Consider the following 24,246-nt stretch of genomic DNA (forward strand, 5'->3'; position numbering starts at 1 on the left):
ATACGTTGAACAGTGAAGATATATCCTAAAAGGTAGATATGATATGAGGGTGTGTTTCTTATTTAGCCCTAATTGTCAATTGAAAATTCAAATAAGTCGAAAAAAATTTATTAGTCATATCTAACGAACATCAATAAATATATTACAATTCTCATGATAATAATACAATCTCATTAAAAACTGAAATAATGTCTAATATCACATTGATTTGATACCTATGTACAGTGAATATGAAAGTCAAAAAAATAATATTAATAACTGAAATTGAATTTTTCTCTTTCAACTTTAGCTACCTACTCCGAAACTTTGTAATAGTTATATAACTGTTATATACGGTGGCAGTTAAAGAGTTCTACAGTGTACTGATAGAAGATGAAATAAATATTTCCTAGGTACCTACATTTGTCGAAAAGAGATAGATAGATATCGGCAGTAGGTAAATCATTATAACTCTAATTATTGTTATTAGGAAAATTTCTTTCATCTTCCTTAAAAATTCGTTTTTGTTTTTTATTTGTAGATCAGATAGAAATCTGTGTAAGAGATTCAAAACGTTATTACCACTAAAATTTTCCTCTCCGTCTCTCATGCTGCTATCATAGATCGGAAAATTGAGATCAAAATTTACTTTCAACATCAGACTTATTTTTATTGTCATCAACAAAACCCTCGTTGTGGAAACTGTAACCACTATCTTCATTATTCCTTAAAACATTATTACCCAGCTTCATCTTCCCGGCAAAATGATTGGTTATGTCATGTAGCGTTTTTCCCTCAGTTTCCGGTAACGTGAAGAACAAAACGATGAGCCCGAGGAAACTCATGGAACTGAAGAACCAGAAAGTACCTGGTAGGGTCAGGCCAGAAACCATCGATAGAAAAACTTTGTTACATATGAACCCGAAAACGTAAAAACTGGTAGCTGCGATGCCAGAAGCTATCGCTCTTATCTCGTTTGGAAAAATTTCTCCCGTCAAAATCCACGGCAAGACCCTGATTCCCATGTGGGAGAAAAACGCAGCGATTATGAAGAGGATCATGGGTAGCCATGCGTTTGCACCAGAGGTTTCCCTCTCTATAATATGTGAAGTTATGTTTGACACTGTAGAATTTGAGTTATCTGATAGTAAAGAAGTGATGTTGGCTAAGTGAGCGTATGTTCCTATGACTAGGAAACAAATAGCTGTTCCTCCAAGAGACAGAAAAGTAAGTACCCTTTTTCCGAAGTAATGGACCAAAGATACGCAAGTAATGCAGCCTATCACTTCAACAACTCCCAATAAAGCAGTGGCATGGTATTTGTCTATTGGAGCTTTGAATGACGAAAAAATACTGACAGCGTAGGTTTGCACTGGAGACAGCCCGTTGAAATGTGAGAGGAAGAAAACAAACGATACCAATAAGTAGGGAACGATGAAGTTCCTCTTTTTGAATAATTTGACGGTTTCTAATTTGGTTCGTTTTCTGATTTCGGTGTTAACTGCTTGTCCATAAGTGTTGGCAGGGTTCGAAGTTCCATTGTCCGCTTGAAAACCTTCATTTCCTATCCCTCTACTTGTTTGCACTTGGTCGAAGAGGTCATTGTATTCTTTATCGATTTCTTCGATGGAAACCCAGCCCCTTAACCAGGCGAGGCTTTCTTTTGCTTCCACATACCTCTTTTTGGACAGCAACCATATGGGTGTTTCTGGTATGAGGAATAGAAGACAGAAGGGGATTATGGGTACGAATGCACTGACAAGGGCCACTGTTCGCCAATTTAAAAACGTTGCAAGGATGAATTGGATCATGGAGCCTCCTATAACTGACATAGAACTAGTTGACGATAGTATTCCTCTCAAGTGTGGCTGTGTTATTTCAGCAACGTAAGTGAGTACCTGGAAAAAAGGTTGAAAAACGATTTTACCTTCATATATCTATAAAGTTTCCGCATATCATTAAAAAGAGGGTGAATCTTTTTTGAAAGTAACAAGAACTGGTCGAAATAAAGCGTTTCACCAAAGGTGTATACATATACGAAACTTTCAAAATGATAAAGTTTGTAATGAAAATATTCTCCTCTAGTGATTTTTCATGAAATGGTTCATTTTGATACGTTAAAAAAAAATAAACTTACTGGAGCTTCCATTAAACCACCGCTCAATCCAGCTAGGGCAAGGCCTACAAATATATGCCAAATCTCCGATGAAAAATAGAATAGTAACCAAGCAGCTACGAAGGGAATATTTATAAGTTGCATCGATCGTCTTCTTCCAAGAGGTTGCGTCAACATCCCTGACATAAAACAACCGAATGGTACGCATATCATACTGATGGATCCTGAAAAAGAAGGAAATCATCATCTATCTGAGTAGTTTCCCAAGAACTACATATGGCTCGATACTCACCAACCCATGATAGTCCTTCTTCACCCAAAGAAAAGGGTTCATCTGTGTTATGACTGGATAGCACCGGTATAAGCAAAGTTGGAAATCCTAAAGTCATGCCATATCCGAGTAAAACGAAATTTTTAACAGATACAGCAAGAATTTGAGAAAGTGAAGATCTCCAGGCCAATGTGGCCGATTGTTTATTTTTACTGAAATAGAAATATATTTTTATTATTAGAACACACTACACATACAATGTCTGACAATTTTTCATAATATTGATAATATAGCGGTCAAAATCAAGCTAAAAATCCATGATTAAATTGAAAATTCTCGAAGGAATTCGATACGCCGTTGATGTTTAGTAGTTACAAAGACATTGTGGCCCGGTAAGAAGTGTCTTAAGGAGGACATCTTAGGGACATCCTGTATTTCTGTCGATTTTGGAACATTTTCATGTTTTTGACATAAAGAAAAAATCACTGTTGAATAGTATTTTTTGTCACGTATACCAGAGATGCATTTAAATATGCCCACATTTGTTGAAGGAAAACGTGCTAGCCAATATAAGTGACAAAAGTTCAATTTACCATTTCAATTTAATCACCGTTATTCTGCTGATTGCCGACCATGACATTCGTCAAACTCATTGTTCTGTCTTTGTGTACAAGTAGGTATAACATGATTCATGGGAAGAAGTATTATATAATGATATTTTATTTAATTTGCAAGTTAAGTGACGAGGTGCAAATAAAAAAGAAGATCCGTGTCATCATTTTATTGAAGAATCTTCACGTTGTAAAAAACGTAACTCTGCAACAACCCTTTTTTTCCAAACGAAAGATGAACTTTGATTGCCCTATCAACCATTTGGTTGTTGATTGGTTGCCAGCAAAAAATATTCGTTTTCTGTAGAAATTTAATCGAGACTATGGCAAGTATGCTTAAATTCAGCTGTTAAGCATTGTTGGATTTTCATATTTCAACTCTTTAATCTCATGTGTACAATTTGAATGATTTCTGAAGTAAAACCAAGGGCACAAGCTAATCATTTTAAATTATAATTCATTAGCATAAAATGTGATGCTGTTGAAGTGATATTCAAAATTCATTTTCATGTCTTTAATGTTATTATCAGTGTATCACTGAAATATTTTAGTTGTAGTTTCTGTACAACTGAAATGTTTTAGCTGTCTGTTACCATTTCGTTCGAATTAGGTAGGTACTAATCAAACCATGCTCTTTTAATTGATACTTGTTAAAACTTATTTACCTGACATTTCTGTTTGGAGTTAGGTTAGGAATATTTATGAACAATTTTCAGCTATGAAATCGAAAAAATTCTATGCAACAACCTTAGATAACAAGGAAAAGGTATTTAAAAGAAATTTATTTCGCACTTTTTCAAGATTCCATAAAAAGCGACATAAATAATTGATTGTTCGGTTAGTTGCTGATAACATTATTAGTCTCTAATGAACAATTGTACTTCTGGAAAATAGAAGCGAATTCTATTAACTGTTGCATATCACCATTATTTTGCAGAGGTAAAACCGAATACACGTGTGTTTGTGAAATATAACAAGAATAATGATGATTATTCCAACCTCATAATATAATTTGTGGGGAAATATCACAAATGATACCTTGTAAATAGGTTGATAAACACTTCTTGTACCAGTCCCGCATACGTACCTACTGTGTCAAGGGATTGTTTTTTCAATTTTTTCTTCTACTCCCTTGATGTTAATAATCATATGCTGGATGGTAATTAGCAAATTGCATTCATTTTTATGTTGAATCTCGCAAACGAAAATATAAATCTCTTGATGGAAGTTGCTATAGTTCACCAAGTTGAATAGGTATTCGAAATGTCAGCATTTTTGTATTGAGTTGGAGAACTATCGAGTTTTTGGAAAAATGCCATTTTTGGCATAAATTTTCATTGAAGTGAGACGAGAAAATTATAAAATAACGAACATTCAAACAAGAAACTGAATTACCTACAGGATTTTCACATTATTTTGTGATAGATTCTAAACTCAAGAACAAGTCTAAAAATTGATATTTTAGAGGAACTATTGTTGTTGAAATTTGTTCTTTATTATTTTTGTGAATATGAGGTCAAGGAAACCTTATGGCCAGATTGAGCACTGAAGGTACTTTCATTATAATCTTTTCGTATCTATTCAATAACCATTAACGTAGGTACTTAACGCTATATATATATGACCAAGACTATTAAGTATTTGAGTATGTTGAATACTCGAAGGTAAGACATTGGCTTTCGTCTAACTTAATATTTGATGACACAAAGCACAATATGATGAGCTTTTGGCCGTATTATCATGAGCTCAGAGCTCATTTGTTTCTGCAATAAATTGGGCTGAACTTCTCAATGGGACAGTCAGATTACTCATGAATTACGCTGGTTCAGATAAATCCATTAAATATTTACTACACCCGATCAAATTTACCAAGAAATCCAATTAATTTATTCAAGATACTACTATCTCAGTAGGACCAACTGTTGTGAAAAACTTATTCTTTGATCATATTAAGATAACCAATAGTGATGAGCATTTCCATTGCTCGATCTCGTCATAAAATTTTTGTCACTTATATTATTATTGTGGAAACTTCTCAGAAGGACACGTTTCCGAAGAGTTTTTTTTCGAAAACTGGAACAACAGAAAATATCTGTTGTTTACGTCCACGTCAATTCAATCAGATATTCGGATGTGCTACTCACAATGTGAAAACAGTTTCTTGAACCACGAATGTATGGCATCTTATTACGCAAGTGGAAATATCTTTATAATGATGGAAATATTAATTGATAGATCTCCTTATCGCTACAATGTAGAGTTGAGAAATAGGTAAATTATCGGCATCTTTGTCAAACTTCAAAGAACGGTGATAATTGATATTCCGGTTTATTTCCCAATTAAATAAATTCCTTGCTTTCTGGTCGAAGAGTCTGATATCTTCCCTATACAGGGTGACACGCCAATTATGTCGCGACAAGGATGTTTTCGAAGAAAATGCCTGAACAGGTCAATTTTTAATCGTAGGGGGACATATTTCGAGCAGAATTGTAAGCTCCTCAATCCTAGGTGTAGGGGCTATCACCCCTAAATTCTTAATAGGGAATAGAGGTGAGATTTACCTCAATTGAGAGAACACTTGTCCCTCTACATAAATACTAAGGTTTGAAAATTTTTAATGATTCCTTGAAGTAGTTACAGGGGCTGACAATTTGAAAACTTGCCAGGCCAATTATGTCTCGACAAGGATGTTTTCAAAGAAAAAGCCGGAAGAGGTCAATTTTTATAGGGAGGGGGGCATATTTTGAGCAAAATTTTAAGCAGAAATCTCCTCAAACCTAGGTGTATAGGGGCTATCACCCCTAAATTCACAATACTAGCGTCTTCCAATTGAGGTATAGCTCACCCTCTATTCCCTATTAAGAATACACTCAAGATTGAGGAGATTTTGGCTTACAATTCTCCTAGAAAAATGTCCCCCTGGTTCTCGTGTGTGAAGGTGAAGGAACAAACCCTCAGATTACCTACTTTGTAATCTGCGAACAAACCTTTCATTTTGATACATCATTAAGTTTTCTGAAAGTGAAGGAATCAAGACCAAAAAGGAAATATTCATATAATATTGATGATCTGATCAGTATAAACAGGAAAAATATTCAGTTAAAATTATCAATAAGTTCATGTGAAATCCGTTGAACTGCAATGTCAGTGACCATATATTTTATTACTGATGGGGAGTCGAAAGCCTGATAACAGAAATTTGCATATTTAATCGTTATTCTCATTCATGAATTGAAATGCATTTCATCCCAATTGTTTACAATTATTGCTGCTTTATTTTTCAGCCATGACTAACACGATTTTCAACTGCAGTATTCTAAACGTAACGAAATTAATCACTTCATTGTTTTGCGAAATTTGCGATTAGAAATCGAGAGTACCACGTTATCGCCGTACATTTTCGAGAAATGCCATAACCTGAATTAAAGAGGCCGAGAAGATTGTGGTGGAAAAATACGGTTATATAAATAATAACTTTCTACGAACTGTTTGTGAACCCCCGCCAGACAACAAACAATCTCTATATGAGTCCTAGTTCTTCACTTTTAATCTTTAATCAATCCCAATAATAAACTTTCAAATCCAAAAAAAAAATACGATGAAATGCGGTAAGAAAGTCTAGTGTTATTCGGAAAAAGATCTTTTCAATTAGTATCTTTCAACAAATCCGTCGTATTCTGGAAAGCAAAAAGCAATAACTCATTTTGTGCCTCTTCAAGGTGTAGGTTGGGACACCTTGTAAAAACGAAGCTATTATTGCTTTCTATACATTTATAGGGCAGGAAGTTCGAATGAGTATTTACTCTTAGGTAAACTCTTCATAATTCTAATTTACGCACATACCTACAAACGCCATTATGAGATTTTATGGCTCTGTCCTCAACCATTATGAGGAATTTCAAGGTTTTTTCGTGGAATTGTGTGTTTTCATTCATCGCTGCACGAGTGAATAATTTAATTGCAGGGAATGGAAACTTCAGATAGGTTAAAATTAGTCCTGAGAAAATTTCTTATAAAATATTCCTTCCATATGGAAAAATCCGGTGTGTTTCGTATCCAACTCCAGATTATTCTTAGGTCTTGTATGGATTTTGGCATTTTACGAATTTTCAACTTTAATTCTCCCAAGAGCAATCTTTCAGATCGTTTTCAATACATTTTTTTTAAGCTTCTAGAGTGGATATGTTGAAATGATACGCCATTGACCCACATTCTTTCAAGAATAATAATAAACGTTATAATAATTATTTCGGTTACTCATGAAAGAGTACGTTATCTAAATCAATTAACCCATTAATTCAAACATGTATCGATAATTCTTTACAGAATGGTAACACTGGAAACATATCAACTACGTTTCGGAATCTTCTGAAGGGAAATTATCACATTCGGAAAAATTGATCTATAGGCTAATATAAACAAACTGAATCGATCAAATTGATTGAATTCACTCAGAAAATAAACACACACTATTGTATAAATTCACATAACTGTCGCTCTTCGTAGAAAGGTTGGGGACAATCCTAATTTCTAATAGTGCAGCAGAAAATAGGAATTATGATTTTAAGTCTGGTTTCCTGGTTTCCTTAGAAAAAAATCGAGACTTGAAAGGACTTGGGGTGGATTCACACAGTATATAAGAGCTGAAACCTAAGGAAGGAACCAATCTAATGGGCAGATAACAATTAGATTAGTTCTTTCTTTGAGTCTTCTCTAAGTTAAGTTCTTACTACGCTAGTACGCTGGATTTCAGTTAATGAAGTGGAGTATTGTTTGTCATAAATCAGTGCATAATAAGATATTTCAGATAATTAGTTTCAAAAACGCAAATTTTATACATTGCAAGAATTTATTTTCTGAAATTTCGAATTAAAAGTTTCTAATTGATATTTTCACATCGACAAATTATTGATAATGGATCATTTGTTGTTTATTGAGCTCTTTCAATTGCAAAGTTTTCCGAATGCTGTTAAACTGAACAGATAACTTCTTAAGCAAGAGGACTACTGGTGAATACTTGCCGAAAAGTTGGATAGAGTGGTCCAAAATGATGCAATTACATACATTCAACTCAATTAGTTCTACAGTTTAATGATTAAATTGATTACAGTATACCCATGTGTAAGACCGTATTTCGTTTAGAACAAAGTAATAACTCATTTTTGAAGCTTGTAGTAGGCATATCTATGTGTTATATCGCATTTCGTATAGAAAAAAGTAATAACTCATTTTGACGCTTGAAGATATGAAGTGAAACTGAAAAATTTGAATGCTTTGTCCATAGCATAAATTCAACATCTTGAAATTTTATGAAAGGCATTTACGAGGGAATACTGCCTTATCATTTTCCTAAAAATGTCTGAAGCTCATTACGTTTTTGTGTTCAAATTCTTTGCCTATTTGAGTTAAATTATAGGAAATATTCTATTCCCGATATAAAACAGAATGCCATGACAATTTCCATAAACCACATAAATTGTGTACACCGAATCTTCAGAAAAGAAGAAAAAAACAAGTGTTACTTATTTCGTAAAAGTCGCGATGATTTTGAAAACTTCCAAAATAGTAGAATTTTCAAATAAATGAAAAATATTCCATTGATTGCATGAATTCACAAGAACAAGCAATTCTTAGCAATGCAAATTTTTAATATAAGTTAACTGCAAAAGTTAGGTATATGATTTCAACAGAGTTACCGAATGTAAGTACTTTGAAACGCCTCTTGTTAAAAGTAACTACATATCACTTTTTTATTATCTCACCATCTCACTGAAGATACACACGAAGGTATATGTAATATTAAATCGAAGAAGTAGGTACGTTATATGTTGTACCAAAAATTTCTTATTGATGAATAGAAATCTTCATGGAAAGCCGGTGAAAGTATATTTCTTTGAGTTTAGTAGAGCAAGTGACATCCCTTAAATGTGAAATTTCGATGGAAATTTTTGTTGGAAACCTTATGGAATTGATAAGATTTCAAACATATGGAAAAAGCTATATAAAACCCAAAGATCGATGAAAGTAATTGACTTGTAACCTCATTACCAGAGGCAAGAACAAGTCTCAAGGTATTGGAGTTACCTACCTCGCTTTGCCCATAGTCATCGTCGCACTTGTCTTCATCACCAATACAAACTATCTACTTTCCCAGCCCAGGATTGAATGACTCCTGCTACCAGTTTCCGAGCACTCTTCATCAATCGAAAAGCATTGTTATCACTTATATTGTTTATATACTTTCGGTATACAAATCACTACACAGATTCCGTTCATTAGCTTTCTAAGTTATTGTTTTATAAACATTGTGTATTTGATGTGCCCGTGTACCAGCGCGCTTGTAGAATTCTCCTACCGGTGTATGCTTGGATGGGAGAACAATCTCCCACTTGATTGGAGGTTGGTTTGCTAACACTTCTCCAGAATTGCCCTCTGAATGGAGATGACCATTAGATGTTATTATCGAGTTCCGCAATTGTACACTTGCACAATTTGGAGTATTTATATGTCGAGGCTAATGGCTATGTTTGAGAATCATAATTATGGCGGGAATGTAAAGGTTTCACCTGACAGTCTGTTTTTTAAACGGGCTATCGAATTATCCCCTTACACCAGAAAATGTTCTGAATGGTGTATACCTAATTATCTGTTATTTGTCAATATTCGGCTTCATGAGTTCACGAGAAAAGCATTGGTGAGATAGTCAGAGAGGAAAAATTATTCTTTTACCTCATTTTGTCCGTATTTATGTTGCAACATTGTAAAAACCTATATGAGAGATTCTACACCACCAGTGGTACTCAGAGGATAGAATGAATATCCCTTTTTCCAGTCGATGGAAAATGGTTTGTCTGAGCAAAGCTTCACATCAAATCAAGAAAGCAAAAATTGAATTGATTCTAGAATAGACACAAGAAATGAAAACTTCTATCATTGTTTGATGACTACGATGGTTCTATTGACCTATTATCTCATTGGAGTTAGAGAGATTGGAAAACTAGTGAGGAAAATAATAAAATGTATCGTCCTTTCACAATAAATTCCTAATTTTTGTTAAATAACACCAGAAATTTATTCGTACACCCAAAACAAACCATCATATTTCATTATCATAATTCTGGTTACTGAAAATATCCACACATCCAAAAAATGCCTGGTGCATGGTTCAATTTTTCAACTTGTTCAAATGGACAAGTGATTGTGGAAATCCACAAACTCTTCCACCAATTTGGTTCCTGAAGTTCTAAATATGACTGGTTGCAGCTCTCTTTAATAAATGGGCTGAACTCGTATACCAATACCAGTGACCAGTGATAACTCGATATCGATCTATCTATACCAGGGGTTCCCAATATTTTCTTGGCCAGGGACCTCTTTTATATTATTCTTGTTAGCAGGGACCACCTGTAATAAATCTGAAAATTTTATGGAGCTCGATGTAGCCGTTCGGTCTTGACAATTATTTAATTGATTCCATCTTTTTGGAAATTTTTCGATAGTCACTGTTAGAGTAATTTTTCTCTCAATAAAACTAACCGTAGATGGAAATGTGATACATATTCTGAAAGAGCAACTCCTCTAGTTGAAAATCTGATGATTTTTTGGAGCTCGATGCAGCCGTTCGGTCTTGACAATTATTTAATTGATTCCATCTTTTTGGCAATTTTTCGATAGTCACCGTTAGAGGAATTTTTCTCTCAATAAAACTATCCATAGATGGAAATGTGATACATATTCTGAAAGAGCAACACCTCTAGTTAAAAATCTGAAGACTTTTTGGAAATTTCAACGTATATAATCACTTGTCTATACCTACAGTGTGTTTTTGTTTTGATACTTAAAAAAACTATCGAATATAGGCATAGACATTATTACGGAAAATCCGTTTTTCAAAGGAAAATATACGAATTCTATGAATTCCTTAGATTAGACGAGTTTTCAAAATCAAATGGTAGAATGCTTTCCTCAGTTTTTTTTTTCGAACAACAGTAACCTCTATTCCATGGAAGGTAGACTCTATATACACTGTTCGCTAAAACCACAGTATAGACTCTAACTGTTAGTTAGTGGTAAAACCATTCTAGGTAGAAGGACTTTGAACAAGCTAAAGCAGTAGGTTGACAATGTTAAGTCCCACCTTGAATCTGTTCCTATTCACTGAAAAGTTTTTCGTTACTATAGCCACACATTTGATGCTTTCATTTCATTGTCTAAATACAAACTAACGGGAGCTAGATGTTGTTGATTCAAAACGAAGGTGAACCAGCTCTATTGGAAGAGAAACCAGGCTGAGTCTAAAACAATTTAAAATTCCGAATCCCAAACATATTCGAAATCGTGAGTGCATTAGATTAGATAATTTGTTATTATAGTCTCTTCTCTGTTGAAACTATTCTTGTTTCCATACCCAGATTTTAATTGAGGGAAAATGAGTATTTCTAGGAAATAATTATTCGCAAACAAGTTTCTAGGATTTTCCTCGTGTACTTTACAACGCTCAGTTTTTCATGCCTGAGGTTTGAGTGAGAAGGCCGAAATGAATTGTCAGTATGAAAAAAGGAATTTGAAACTGAAAGCGAAGTTTTTATGAATTATTAGGCTTCCATTAACGGAGGGAATATTTTCCAGAATTAAAATCCATCAAAAACTATTTTATTCCGTCATCGTTTGGATTTGGTAACTGCACGTGTGTTAAAGGGTGAAACAATTTTTCCTTTAATGAGTACATTAGTTAAAAATCCATTCTATGGAAGTGAGAAGAAAATTAAAAAAAAATTGGTGGTGTTACCACCAGCAATATTATTTTCATTTTCCAGGAGTACCATAGATCAAACTTTCGTCAGGTTCAATAAAATATTTAACGATTTTTTGTAACGATTCAGTTCATTATTTAACCAGTCTGGTCTAGTGAATAATAAAACTCTTCAACTTTAATGAATCCCCACTCAACCAGAATCCGTGCTATTGAGCCTTTGGGTCATTATCACTCACCTTTCTAAAGTTGATGATCGTTCCAACTTCCACAACAAATCTAGACATCCGTGGAGTAGGACGTTATAACGCAACAGTAAACCCATGTGATTTCAATAATTTTATCGGCATCGGTTATCAAGTTGCGAATTCATTATGTTGTTACCACTATCCGTTTGTTTTTGTTTATTTATGGTTATTAATTGTGAGCGCAATCCTCAAGTAAAAATAATAGATGGGAAGTTAGAGGGGAAAATTTTGAAAACTAAAGAAGGCAGAGATTTTTATGCTTTTCAAGGGATACCATTTGCAGAACCCCCACTTGGGAAACTAAGGTTCAAGGTAGGAAAACCATATTAATATGCATACCATTGGTAAAGGTGATCGGAAAAATGACGAACATTTTAGCAAAAATGAAAATGATTGTCTGTTTGTATACCCTGTACATACATGTACCGTACATTTATGAGATATTATCGTTTGAAATCGCGTGACTACAAAAACCAATAATTTGAGCTCGTAAAGAGATCCTAGCATAACTTTTTTCCTTTATATTTTTATGATTAAGCAATAATGCGCTCCATGTTATAGTCCTTCAACTTTGGATTCAATGGTAACACTTCATTGCCGAATTTAAAGAAGAAAAAGTTGTTTGGAATATTTTTCAAACTGGTACATTTTTAGAGTGTTGATATTTAAAGATATTTCTGTAACTACCTCAGTGAAGAAAGAATTTCAAAATGATTTGAACACTTAATTGTATGAAAAATTATGTTCCGATCTTAAATTGTATAATTTGTAACATTTGAATAATCATATAACGAAATTATTTCTAAAGTTGCCTGAGTACCTACTATGACCAAAAGACTTGCATTAATTATGGGAAACCTAAACTTATCGAGCTAAAATTGTGCACCTAACATTAATTGCCACAAATTATTAAAAAAATCATTTTGTGAATTATGTGAATCTGCCGCACCTTGAGGTGAAATTAGGATCTTGATAAATGAAAGCCTCTAGAAAATATGAATAGGGCAGTCAAAGGGGTCCTTCAAGAAATTTAATGAACATAATTACAAACCTGTTGTTTAATTTCTGTATAAATATAACAAAACTGAAAATCAATACTGGCAATTTTCATAATTGATGATCAGTTATGATTGTATATTATGAATTTCATCCCTATAATAAAAAAGGGTTGATAAAAATCTATCAATGACCAAATCATACTTAGCTAAAGGGTCGTATTATTTCTGGTACAAAAAAACTCAACTTTCTTCCACCCCTAGTCGAGGATGCATGAAAAATTCCTCAATTATAAGTCGCGTTATGTCAAATAATATTTGAAGTCTTCGAGCTATGAATTTTGTGGGCTACTTTTCACTCACTCTGTGTAGGCGCCGGTGGCTAAAACTCCAACCATTTTTGGGCAGTGCATAAGGTTACCCTACTCTGAAATATGATGAAATGATAAGCCTCTCTTGCACTCGCCCAATTCATACCAATTATAATTGTGAAGGTGCTTTACTGCGTATATGCATATCAAAATGGAATGAAAATGTGTACCTATCTGTGCGTTAATATGATAATTTCGAATTTATCTCAAATAATGAATATGGAGTCCAAACTTCAAGATATTCAACTTTCGAATAAGCAACTCTTTTATGTTTTGTATCCCATTTACATACACGAGAATCCAAGCAGCGATGAGATGCATGCAGCCTTGAAATATACTCGTATTATTAGATAGATTCTAGTTTTCGGATCTAAGAAATCTCATTCTGTTTAGGAAGGCTGGGCACGTTAAACAGTTTGATTAGAATTTTTTATGGAGTTTTTTGAAGTGTGGTTGAAAATGCCAAGCTATTCTATTTTGGGATAAATTATACCCCTCTTTGCAGTTATAGACTAATAATATTTAAAAAATTTTCAAACGTTGCACTTCATGTATCTATCGAAATAAAGAGTTATTAATGAACAATGTTGGAAATTATAGATGAAAAACCTGTTGAATAAAATATCGAATTTTATTATTCCACTTAATGAAATAGGAACCTACTCATGAAACAAGGTTTATTTGGGTGATCAACAATAGTGTTGACACAATTAACTTTAATTAGCTTATTATTTTCGAGCAATATTGTTTCAGTCCCCTATACCAAACCAACCATGGAAAGGTGTTTTGAATGCCAAGGAACCTCACGTAGTATGTCCTCAAAGAGATACTTACAGACGTGTAGACTTGATGGAAGGAGAAGAAGACTGTCTTTATTTGAATGTTTATACTCCAAACGTAGGTACTTTTTTCGGAGTTATCAGATATATTATAATAGAGCATCTAAGGAAACAATTTTTTTTCAGTTACCCTCTGAAAATGCCTCTCCTTTACCAGTTATGGTATTTTTCCATGGTGGGGGATTCCACTGTGGAGGAGGAAACTACTATTGGTACGGTCCTGAGGTATTGCTTGACAGAGATGTCGTTTTGGTAGTAGTAAATTATAGATTGGGTAAGTCAATTTATTAGTCTATCCAAAAAAGACTCAGACCGAAAAAAAAGTATATCGACCCAAACAGGTATAACATAAATAACAGAATAATGCCATATCAAGGCATGATGAAGAAATGATGAAATATGTAAATATATTTATTCGGCTGAGAATTTCACATGAGGCTGCGTTTAAAATATCAATACAATTCACTCATGTTATAATTTAATACTAACGTGTGTGGAAAAACAGTTATTTCGTTTTCTGCGATGGTGCGGAAAATTACACATTCGAAACTGAAACTATTGTAGAAAAAATACTTTACAGGACCAAGAATTTTTCATGTTATGTTTCCTTAATGAACCGTATATGTGTATCATCATAAAAAATTATAGGTACATAGAACGATTTTAATATTTTTAGCGACTCAATTAACATTCAAGAACTTTGCGACCTTGTTATATTCGTAGTCGGAAAATAAATGCTTTCCAATATATAGGTCTACTACTATGGGTATGAAGTTCAGATTTTCAGTTGCGTAACTTGTAATTAATAGTTAATAAGATTGCCTCTGTCATTCTTCATTTTCCAAGATGAGTTTTATGAATGACAGCAATTATGTAATCTGGTGCTGTTGAAAAAATTCGTTAGATACTTTTTCATTAGATACGCCATGAATTTGCAATGATTGAAGTATTTTGCATTTTAAGAGATTTCAATTCGGAATAACGTGCATGGTTTGTAATGAATACATCGCGATTAAATGGTACATAGAAGGTTATTTCATTAGAAATATTATTTTTATATATATAAGGCAATTATTTGAAAATGTTCTATTGAAAAGCTCGTGATATTCGAACCTTTTTATGATTGATGTAACCTTGTTCTTTGTTGTATTGAAGGTAAAATTTCTTCAATAAGGAAGTTTCGGTACCTTCACTATGATAATCTATCTAATATATTTTTGGTATGTTGACTAGTGCTTAGATAGGTATCAAAAGATCGAAGAACCTGCTAAAACACCTCGGGGAATGGTTACTTTGCCTTTACCCTAATTATTTCTCGTCAACAACAAGACATTTAATATGTTCGCAAAATAATCTGATACCTATATTCTTACTGAACAAAATTTCTGTCTATTTACAATTTGAACCCATCTCTAGAATATTCACCAAAAAATTAGGTTCCAATCGAATATATATTTGACGACTTTACGTTTTCTCAACATAAAAAGGCACTTCAAGAATAATTTATTCATTTATACATTCCTAATCTTTATGAAAAAACCCTTTCCAGCTGTTGGCGGATGACTTATGCCTCATAATCTTCAACTGATTCAGATGAAGTATGATTTTTTTCTTGCCCTCCTATCAGGAGTGTCTTTCGATAAGGTCGGGTCTTCAAAGTAATAATTTCTCTGTCCTTTAGGCCTTTAGGTGTCCTTTAGGAGAGACCCTAAAATTGGAGAATCATCTTCCACAGATATAGTGGTTATCCCTCATTAAAATATGAAGAAAAGGAGTGGTGAATTGGAATCTTCCAAGTCTCATAAATCGTTCTGTTCATTTGAATTCTAGCTCTATTTCAGGCTCATGTTTGCGTCTTTAAGAAAACAACGGATATAAATTATTGAGTTATATCCTTATAATTTGCATGTTATCAACATTACTGCGATCAGTATCGTACATAAGCCCACACCTTTGTTTAATGATAAATCTTTACGTTTGAAGGTGTACTGGGATTCTTAAGCACCGGAGATGAGGTATCACCAGGTAACTACGGTCTGAAGGATCAATCCTTGGCTCTGAAATGGATCAGCAGAAATATCAAACACTTCAATGGAGATCCCAACAGCGTAACACTTTTTGGAGAATCTGCAGGAGGAGCTAGTGGCAATTATCATATGCTTTCTCCCATGAGTAAAGGTAAGAAATTTTCTTACGTAATTTCTTTGGTGTTGAAGATTTTAGCTCAAAAATCGTTGATACAATATCTCTTTAATTTCTCTTCAAAATTTAGGATAGCAACTGTGAATTCATTCAATCAATTATTGTATTTATAGGAAATTTTCATATACAGGGTGTGGCGTAATGAATGGATAATATTGAGCCTGGGGGTAGAGGACTCTATGGCGGTTCAGAAAAATATATTTTACGTTTAGTAAAAGTGCCTTGGTTTTCGAGATATTCGAGATTTTCGAAAATTCAAGAGAATTACACCCTTCGCCACTCGTTTCGCAGGCAAGACTCCAAATGAAGGAATTTTTTCAAACTGTTTTTTGGATAGTATTCCTGGATAGATGATCTATCGAATGTAATTCATTATTTTTGAGGCGCATGAATAGTTCTTCATGAAAAAAAGATCTAACTCAACTTTTCCGTTTTGCTAATTTTTTTTCATAAGCTCAACCTAGCGCGGTGTAAAAAATAATATGGTTACCTAAGAGCCAATGCAAGAAAAAACATGCCAGTTTCATTGAGATTCCGAAATGGTATAACTCTCTGTATTCTCAGCATTTAATACAAAGAAAATTCCTATTGCAATCAGTTGAGGCCTAGTTTAATGTGACAGTGTTTCTAAAATTTTTAGCATCTAAAATGAGAAATGCAAGCAGAATGAAGCAATAGTCTATAAGAAGGTATAGAGCATTTACTGAAGCTCATAATGGCCTCTTAGAGATTCTTTTGTGATATTCAATTCAATGAATCTATACTCATTTTAAAATTGTTGATATCTATGCAATAAAGATATGATTCATTAGAAAGTGTAGACTATAGAGTATGTATCAGAACTCATTGTGGCCAATTTAAGCATCATTTGTGATTTGTGAAACTTTATTCAATGAAAGGATATTTTAAAATTGTTATTTTTCTCTCGTTTTCTTTTATTATTGAACCCCAACGTTGTGAAATCAATATTTTCAAGTTAATTTCAAGTTATGCATTAAATTTCAGCATTTTTGTTACTTGGGTCATGATTCAATGTAATGAAAATTGACTAATTTTCAGCTTTTTTTTTAATTACAAAAGTGGTAAAATTCACTTCGTTACTTGAAATTCGCTTAACAACTATTAACTTTATAACTATAGGGGTTAATAATGAAAGAATACGAGGGAAAAAAACCAATTTTAAAATATTGTTTAATTGAATCGAGTTTTACAAAAAGTGTTCAAAGTGTGCATCAGGAGCTTTACTAGATGCTCTACAACTTCTTATGAATATTTGCTTTATTCTGCTTGCAAGTCTCATTTCAGTTGCTAAAAATTACAGAAAAAGGCTTACGTCAAACTCTGCCTTGACTCATTGTAATAGAAATTTATTTTGTATTTAATGCTGAAAATAGAGTGAGTTATACCATTTCAGAATCTCAGTGAAACAGGCATGTTTTCTCTTGCTTTGGCTCTCAGGTAACCATATTATTTTTCACACCACGCTGGGTTGAACTTAGGAAAAAAAATAAGCAAAACGGAAAATTTGAGTTAACTCTTTTATTTATGAAAAACTATTCATGCGCTTGAAAAATAATGATTTACATTCGATAGCGCATCTATCCAGGAATACTATCCAAAAAACAGTTTGAAAAAATTCCTTCATTTGGAGTCTTGCCTGTAAAAAGAGTGGCGAAGGGTGTGATTTTCTTGAATTTTCGAAAATCTAGAATATCTCGAAAACCAAGGCACTTTTACTAAACGTAAAATATATTTTTCTGGACCGCCATAGAGTCCTCTACCTGCAGGTTCCATATTATCCATTCATTACGCCACACCCTGTATACGGTACTTCGAATGAAAAACTGATTCCAAATAATGCGATAGGCGGAACATTATCCTGTTCTTCTAATTTTTTGTTGAATTGCAATCAACCACAAAAATCAAGAATGTTTCCATGATAGTTAATTTATCAACATACATAAAGTATTACGATATGTAGGCTGATACTTTAATCTTTCAGTTGTTTGAGACAAATATGATAATGCAAAATTGTTCATTATTGTTTATTATAATCTGAATGGTCCCCAAGGATCTTTTCGATATGGAGGAGAATTTTTTCAAGCAAATTTAATGGGACTTCATCATTTACTGACCTCATTGATTGACGATTTGAGACTAAGCAGTGCTACCTACCTTTAATTTGCAAGTTTAATCATGAAAACCGTGAATGTATGCAATGTAATATTTGTCAGGTATCTTATCTCATCAATTATTAGTCAAATGAGTAAACATAACGTTCAGAATATATTAATGTACATATATGTTAAAATTATGAGATTATTGATACGGCAGTTAATTGATTCCTTCAGTATTAATCTGTATCTCGAGAGAAATCAGCTTTGAAGGTTTCCCAATTGAGTAATAGGTACAGTAACATTATTATTATTATCATATTATCCTGATTCTCCGTAGGTACCGAAGTACCAAGTAAATACTTGCGGTAGGTTATCATATTTTTGTTTGTTTGTGAATGCACTTTCAGGTTCAGATAGCAGAATTAACTAATTTCTTCTCAATCATCAGAACTAATTAACCTAGCAGATTCATTTCATCAAGAATATCACAAATAATTGTAGTTACAAGAAAAATAAAATTTTTCATGACTCATTTCACAGTTTCTTATATTATGAACAAAATTCTATGAGCGTCTTCAATTGTGTATCATTCATCCATAGTAGTACTGTTTTTATAGCATCATTTTTTCCTAATCTAATCTGAAAGTATATGGAGAACTAATAAAGATATGACAATACGTAATTTTTCAAGGATGTAGAAAGATTGGAAAACACTTTCTTGGTTATCCGGTAATTTTTTAGGTTGATTTAATTCCTCGAAATTAATGAAGAAGTAATTTTTTGACCTCAATGTTTATCGATCAGGTTGATTGCACTGGGAAAATGATGAATTTGCAAGTATAATAGGAAATACCACAATTTTTTCTGTCGAGAATATTCATCAGGTGCCTTATCAAATCAATAAATTATTCGTCCAATTAAATACAAGTTTCATACTTCCACAAAGTGAGTGTTTATCAAAGTCGTGAGTAACGAGACAAATGCAAAGAATTTATAGACAGTCGCTAATTGATTCCATTAGGTGGTAGCTGCAGAACTGATTCTCATCTCGAAGGAATTTGGAAAAACACTTTTGCATAGACTAGAAAAATCGCAGTTTTTAATTTTATAGATCAACCAATGCCTACATTTGGTAAAGCATGTTCTTAGAGATTTTTGTTTTGAATATTTTTATTCATTGGTTTCAGGTCTTTTCAAAGGAGTAATTTCACAGAGTGGCACAGCATTTTGCGTGTGGGCTCATGCCCCAAAAGGTGAAAATGTAATGAATGCTAAGAAACTGGGCAAAATTGTAGGATGCCCTACAACCTCCAGTAAAGAATTGGTAGAATGTCTGAGGGAAATCGATCCAATGGTTTTCGTGAAACATGACAGAGATTTCTTCGTGAGTTATCTTCCATATATCAATATCTGTATATCGAAAATTGGTAATATAATTTTTTTGCTCAACTATTTCATAGCCTTCTTTGGGAAACATGTTGAACTATAGAAAATAGTTGTCTGCAAATTTATGGAGGGCTTGAAAATGATTAGAATACTTATATAAAAAGAATCTTCTAATTGTGGTGGACTTTTTGCTTGTTACTTCCTTGCTGGACCTCTCCTGATGAAAATCCTCATATCGCATTGTTGCCATTAAAATAAAGTGAATTTTTCAGGACTGGGATTTCGATCCCATGATCCCTTTCAAACCAGTAGTTGAACCCCCATCCAAAGAAGCATTCCTGACAGATACCCCAGCAAATCTGTTCAAAGCTGGAAAGTTTCAAGATGTTCCATGGATAGTTGGAGTAAATAAGGAAGATGGTCTTCTAAGATCCGCAGGTGATTAATTCTCCAGAGAGTCCAGTAAATTTTTTTTCATTTGTCGATTCCACGGAGCAAGGTTTTGATTTTTATGAAATTTACAGCGTACATTGGAGTTCCAAAACTGTTCGAAGAATTGGAGGAGGATTTCAACAACAAAGCGGCTATATCTTTGATGTATAAACCTTTTGCGGAAAATCCGGAACTTGTGAGCGAAAAAGTGAGAAAATTCTATTTCGGAGATAGGAAGGGCTTGAACTTCGATAATTCCATCGCTGATCTTACTGACGTAAGTAGCTCATGTGAAAAAATTGAATCATACATAATTAAAAAAAAATTCTAGATGTACACTGATGGATGGTTCACGAAATGTATAGATGATGCTGTTAGGATTCATTTGAAGGTATCGAAACAACCAGTTTATAATTACCTGTTCGCACACAAAAGTGGAGCAAGTTTCAGTGAAATATTTGGTGCTCCAGGAGCAGTTCATGGTGAGCGACATTTTTTAAATACTCATTTGCTGCAATGTTTTATTCCAATTAACTGAATTGTCTGAGCGAAGTATAAGAAAAGATACAATAATTATTGTCTTTACGTATCATCTTGTATGATGTTCTCAGTTTTACCTGAAAATTTTCTTAAATAAAAAAAAAAATGATGTTGTATTTAATTGCATAATAGTCTGAGTCTATTGACTGACCGTATTTACATCAAATAAACTAGGAAATATCAAGAATATATCGATTCTCTGATTTCAAAATGAAATTTGGACTATGGTTAAGTAATATGACATTGGTTGTTAAATGTAGATACTACATATATTTATTGCTATGTAGGTAGAATGTTGCAACTCCCTATTTGATGAATCTTAAGAAAATCAACATGTTTTCTAGGGGTCTGTCACGCTGATGAATTGCAATACCTATTCCCTATAGCTGATGGGTTGTTTCCTCACAAAAATATTACAGATGAAGACAGAAGGGTAACGAAGATATTAACTACGATGTGGGCAAACTTCGCGAAAACAGGGTGAGTTAAAAAAAATTAAAGAATTTTGTCCATTTTTCTTTATACTTATGTCGATGGTCCATCGAATATAATAGTATATTCGTAAAGGTACCTATAATATTTTTTTAGAAATCCCACCCCTGAAATTGATGAGTTAATAAGCACGAAATGGACCCCGATAAAATCGGAGAAATTGGAATATCTATACATAGACGGACAAACTTTGAAGATGGAAGATGCTCTGTTCGAGAAAAGAGTGGAATTTTGGAGGAGTCTGCCCCTAGAACCTAAGAAAGAAGGTATAAAGGAAGAACTGTGAATTTTAAAAATGGCTTTGAAGCATTTTTTGGAGGTTTAATTGCATTTCGAATACTCGAATGCTTGAATTTTTGATATTGAGAAAAAATTTATGAACAGATGATTCAAAATAAAAATAAGAATCTTTTGGAATTTGTTTTCTTATTTGGGTATGAAACACAGATGATTTGATAAAATTGCAATATCATTTCTAATATGAATATTCTCAAAGAATAAAATTGTATGCATATTAGAAAACATCAAGGTGATCCTTGCCCCTCACATTTTACCAAAAAAAATCTATTAACTCCTTTCATAAGTGATACTTTTTCAGTTATGTATCATCAGTTTGGCCCTTATGTGAGCAAAGAAGTCAAGTTCATTCGTAAATCTCCCTTTAAATAAATTAAAACTGAATATATATATTACTAAGAATGCACAAATACTATAAATTGGAATCTAAAACAGTTATTTCTTCTTCTTTCGTGGTTCTTCCACTATTATGGTCTCGGTTACTGGAGGTGGTGGAGGTAATGGTACTCTTCCAGCCATTAGGGAACAGCTAGTTCGATCCTGCCTCAGATTAGGGAATATCTCATTGTTGTCGAAATCTTTCCAGTCCGAATATTTTATCTTCTTTATTTCCTATAAAAATGATTATTTTTTCAAGATACTATAATAATACACGGTCGGCCATATAACGCCACCATAAACGTTGTTGAGTGTCACAGAAAGCCAGATAAACAAAATCTCTCCAGAAGATCTCAAATTTTTTGAACAAATCTAATTGTTCAATTCATACCCTATCGAAGAATTCCCCTTTTTTCCTCTACAATACAGAAATATGAATTGAGAGTGAATCTCTGGTCATCCAAAGCTTATAAATGTCTGCGTAGTAGGAGTTTGTATATCAGAAAAGCCAACCAGATGGTACAACTCGTGTTAATAATGATAATTGAACAGTGAAGCGCATCCACCAAGGATCTCTGCTCTTTCGAGGAGAGAGTTATCACTGTGTCCAAATATCTTTTTTCGCATTTTAAATGACTTACAGTCATCCCAATTTTTCTGGCCAACACCTGCAAGCAAGAATCGGTGAACACACCCATAATTACTGGAATCCTCAAAGACTGAGCAACATATATTGCAGTTTCGAAAAATTTTAATCCCAGACCTGTAAAAAACATGAATGAGAGAGAGCTGAAATCCTGGTTTCCGGATTCTCAACAATTGAAAAATCCAGTCATGATAACAAAACTGTACCTACTGCTAGTAGGTACATAATATCATATTTTTATAGTCCACAAATGACAATATTTCCCTCACATAAATTCCTGCATCTTTTTCGGATTGTGTATTATTCAGCGTATGCTTTCGAAGGTTTTTAAAATTATTTTATAACGGCTTGTCATCGGAAAGCTTTTTAATCTACACAGTAAATGGACAGTTTGCGTGCTTTACTGTTCCTACTTGGCAATCTTCTGCAGCAATTTATGTTGATGAAAAAATAACAATCACGGCATCGAATCAAAAGCGGTTTAGAGTTCTAAGCCTCAAGCATAAGGAAAACTAGTGACAGGACTGGGAAGAACGTCTCCTAAGCTCTGCTGAAACACCACAAGAGTTCCGACAAGCTTTAAAATTATAAGCGAGTGAAGCCGCTGAAAAATGCTACTTTTTTAATGAATGTATGTAGTAGTTACCCATATGCCTGTAGTTAGGTTTGATGCACAAAGCGTATATTCTCAAGAATATGAAACAATCAAACATGGAGTATAGATCGACATCATATATCAACGTGCTGGTAAGCTTCACATACATTTTGTGACAGTGACCTTGCACCAAGTCTTCCCTACTCATGTTTCTACTGAAATAATTTCTTGTTACTTCTACCAACACGAGCACACCGGCAATCTCCAGAAGATTTCCTGAAACGTGGATATTTTAGAGAATTCTCACCACTTATGTGTAGATTTTGAAAATTTGAAAATCTGAAGAAGTGAAATAATTATTGATATCTGAAAACAGACAACAGGGCTATGTTACCACAAAAGATTGATCTCAGAAGTTCTGTGAATGTGAAAAATATTTACCCTCATTTAATGCAATGACCGATGTTGAGTTCTTCAAGTTGTTTAAAACCCTCCATCTGAACGACTTGGAAGAATCGCAATCTTCAACCAAGCCCATATTTTGGAATAAGGGTTCCTCGTTGAGATAATACTCCTTAAATAAGAATTGAAAGTAATTTTGAACTGAATATAGGAAAGGAAAGATACCTCGATGACGTTTATTGCATCGAAGTAATAGTTGGGCTTGAGTTCTTGCAGTTTCAAGTTGCATCTCGGTATCCTCTGCCAAAGCTGATATGGGTATGGCGTGTTTCTCAGTGCCTCATATTTCCTCATCTCTTCATTCAGATTATCAGACAGATCTTCCAATCTTTGCTTTTCTTTCATGAGCGACTTGACGGGATTCATTTTCGCAGATTTCAACAGAATATTTGCGAAGAATTTCGAAGAGAAACGTCATTCAATCGTGACAATAATTGACGTTATTTCTATGAGTTTTTCTCAAGTATTTTTGTGATTCGGCATATTTCATTAATTAATGGAAATATCACCATCAGTT

At 33.5% G+C, this 24,246-nt stretch overlaps 3 protein-coding genes across 3 annotated transcripts; 1 reads left to right on the top strand and 2 right to left on the bottom strand.

Moving 5' to 3' along the window:
• Nucleotides 1-92: 92 nt before the first annotated feature.
• LOC123311122 (facilitated trehalose transporter Tret1-like) lies at nucleotides 93-9,426 on the bottom strand. Its single transcript, XM_044894908.1, has 4 exons — nucleotides 9,066-9,426; nucleotides 2,388-2,578; nucleotides 2,117-2,319; nucleotides 93-1,877 (listed from the first exon to the last, which is right to left on the bottom strand). Exons 1-4 carry the CDS (start codon nucleotides 9,101-9,103, stop codon nucleotides 618-620), a joined length of 1,692 nt encoding a protein of 563 aa, XP_044750843.1. The 5' UTR covers nucleotides 9,104-9,426; the 3' UTR covers nucleotides 93-617.
• Nucleotides 9,427-11,967: 2,541 nt separating this feature from the next.
• Nucleotides 11,968-21,768, top strand: LOC123311121 (esterase E4-like). The gene is made up of 10 exons (XM_044894907.1): nucleotides 11,968-12,289; nucleotides 14,097-14,240; nucleotides 14,309-14,456; nucleotides 16,166-16,360; nucleotides 19,689-19,885; nucleotides 20,160-20,325; nucleotides 20,412-20,596; nucleotides 20,651-20,801; nucleotides 21,204-21,339; nucleotides 21,448-21,768. The coding sequence occupies exons 1-10, from the start codon at nucleotides 12,104-12,106 to the stop codon at nucleotides 21,635-21,637; spliced, it is 1,698 nt and encodes a 565-aa protein (XP_044750842.1). The 5' UTR covers nucleotides 11,968-12,103; the 3' UTR covers nucleotides 21,638-21,768.
• Nucleotides 21,769-22,028: 260 nt separating this feature from the next.
• Nucleotides 22,029-24,150, bottom strand: LOC123311123. The gene is made up of 5 exons (XM_044894909.1): nucleotides 23,895-24,150; nucleotides 23,709-23,841; nucleotides 23,319-23,543; nucleotides 22,668-22,789; nucleotides 22,029-22,260 (listed from the first exon to the last, which is right to left on the bottom strand). The coding sequence occupies exons 1-5, from the start codon at nucleotides 24,093-24,095 to the stop codon at nucleotides 22,084-22,086; spliced, it is 858 nt and encodes a 285-aa protein (XP_044750844.1). The 5' UTR covers nucleotides 24,096-24,150; the 3' UTR covers nucleotides 22,029-22,083.
• Between the last annotated feature and the right edge of the window lie 96 nt (nucleotides 24,151-24,246).

Source organism: Coccinella septempunctata, chromosome 4 (assembly GCF_907165205.1).
Source record: "Coccinella septempunctata chromosome 4, icCocSept1.1, whole genome shotgun sequence".
Classification (NCBI taxonomy): domain Eukaryota; kingdom Metazoa; phylum Arthropoda; class Insecta; order Coleoptera; family Coccinellidae; genus Coccinella; species Coccinella septempunctata.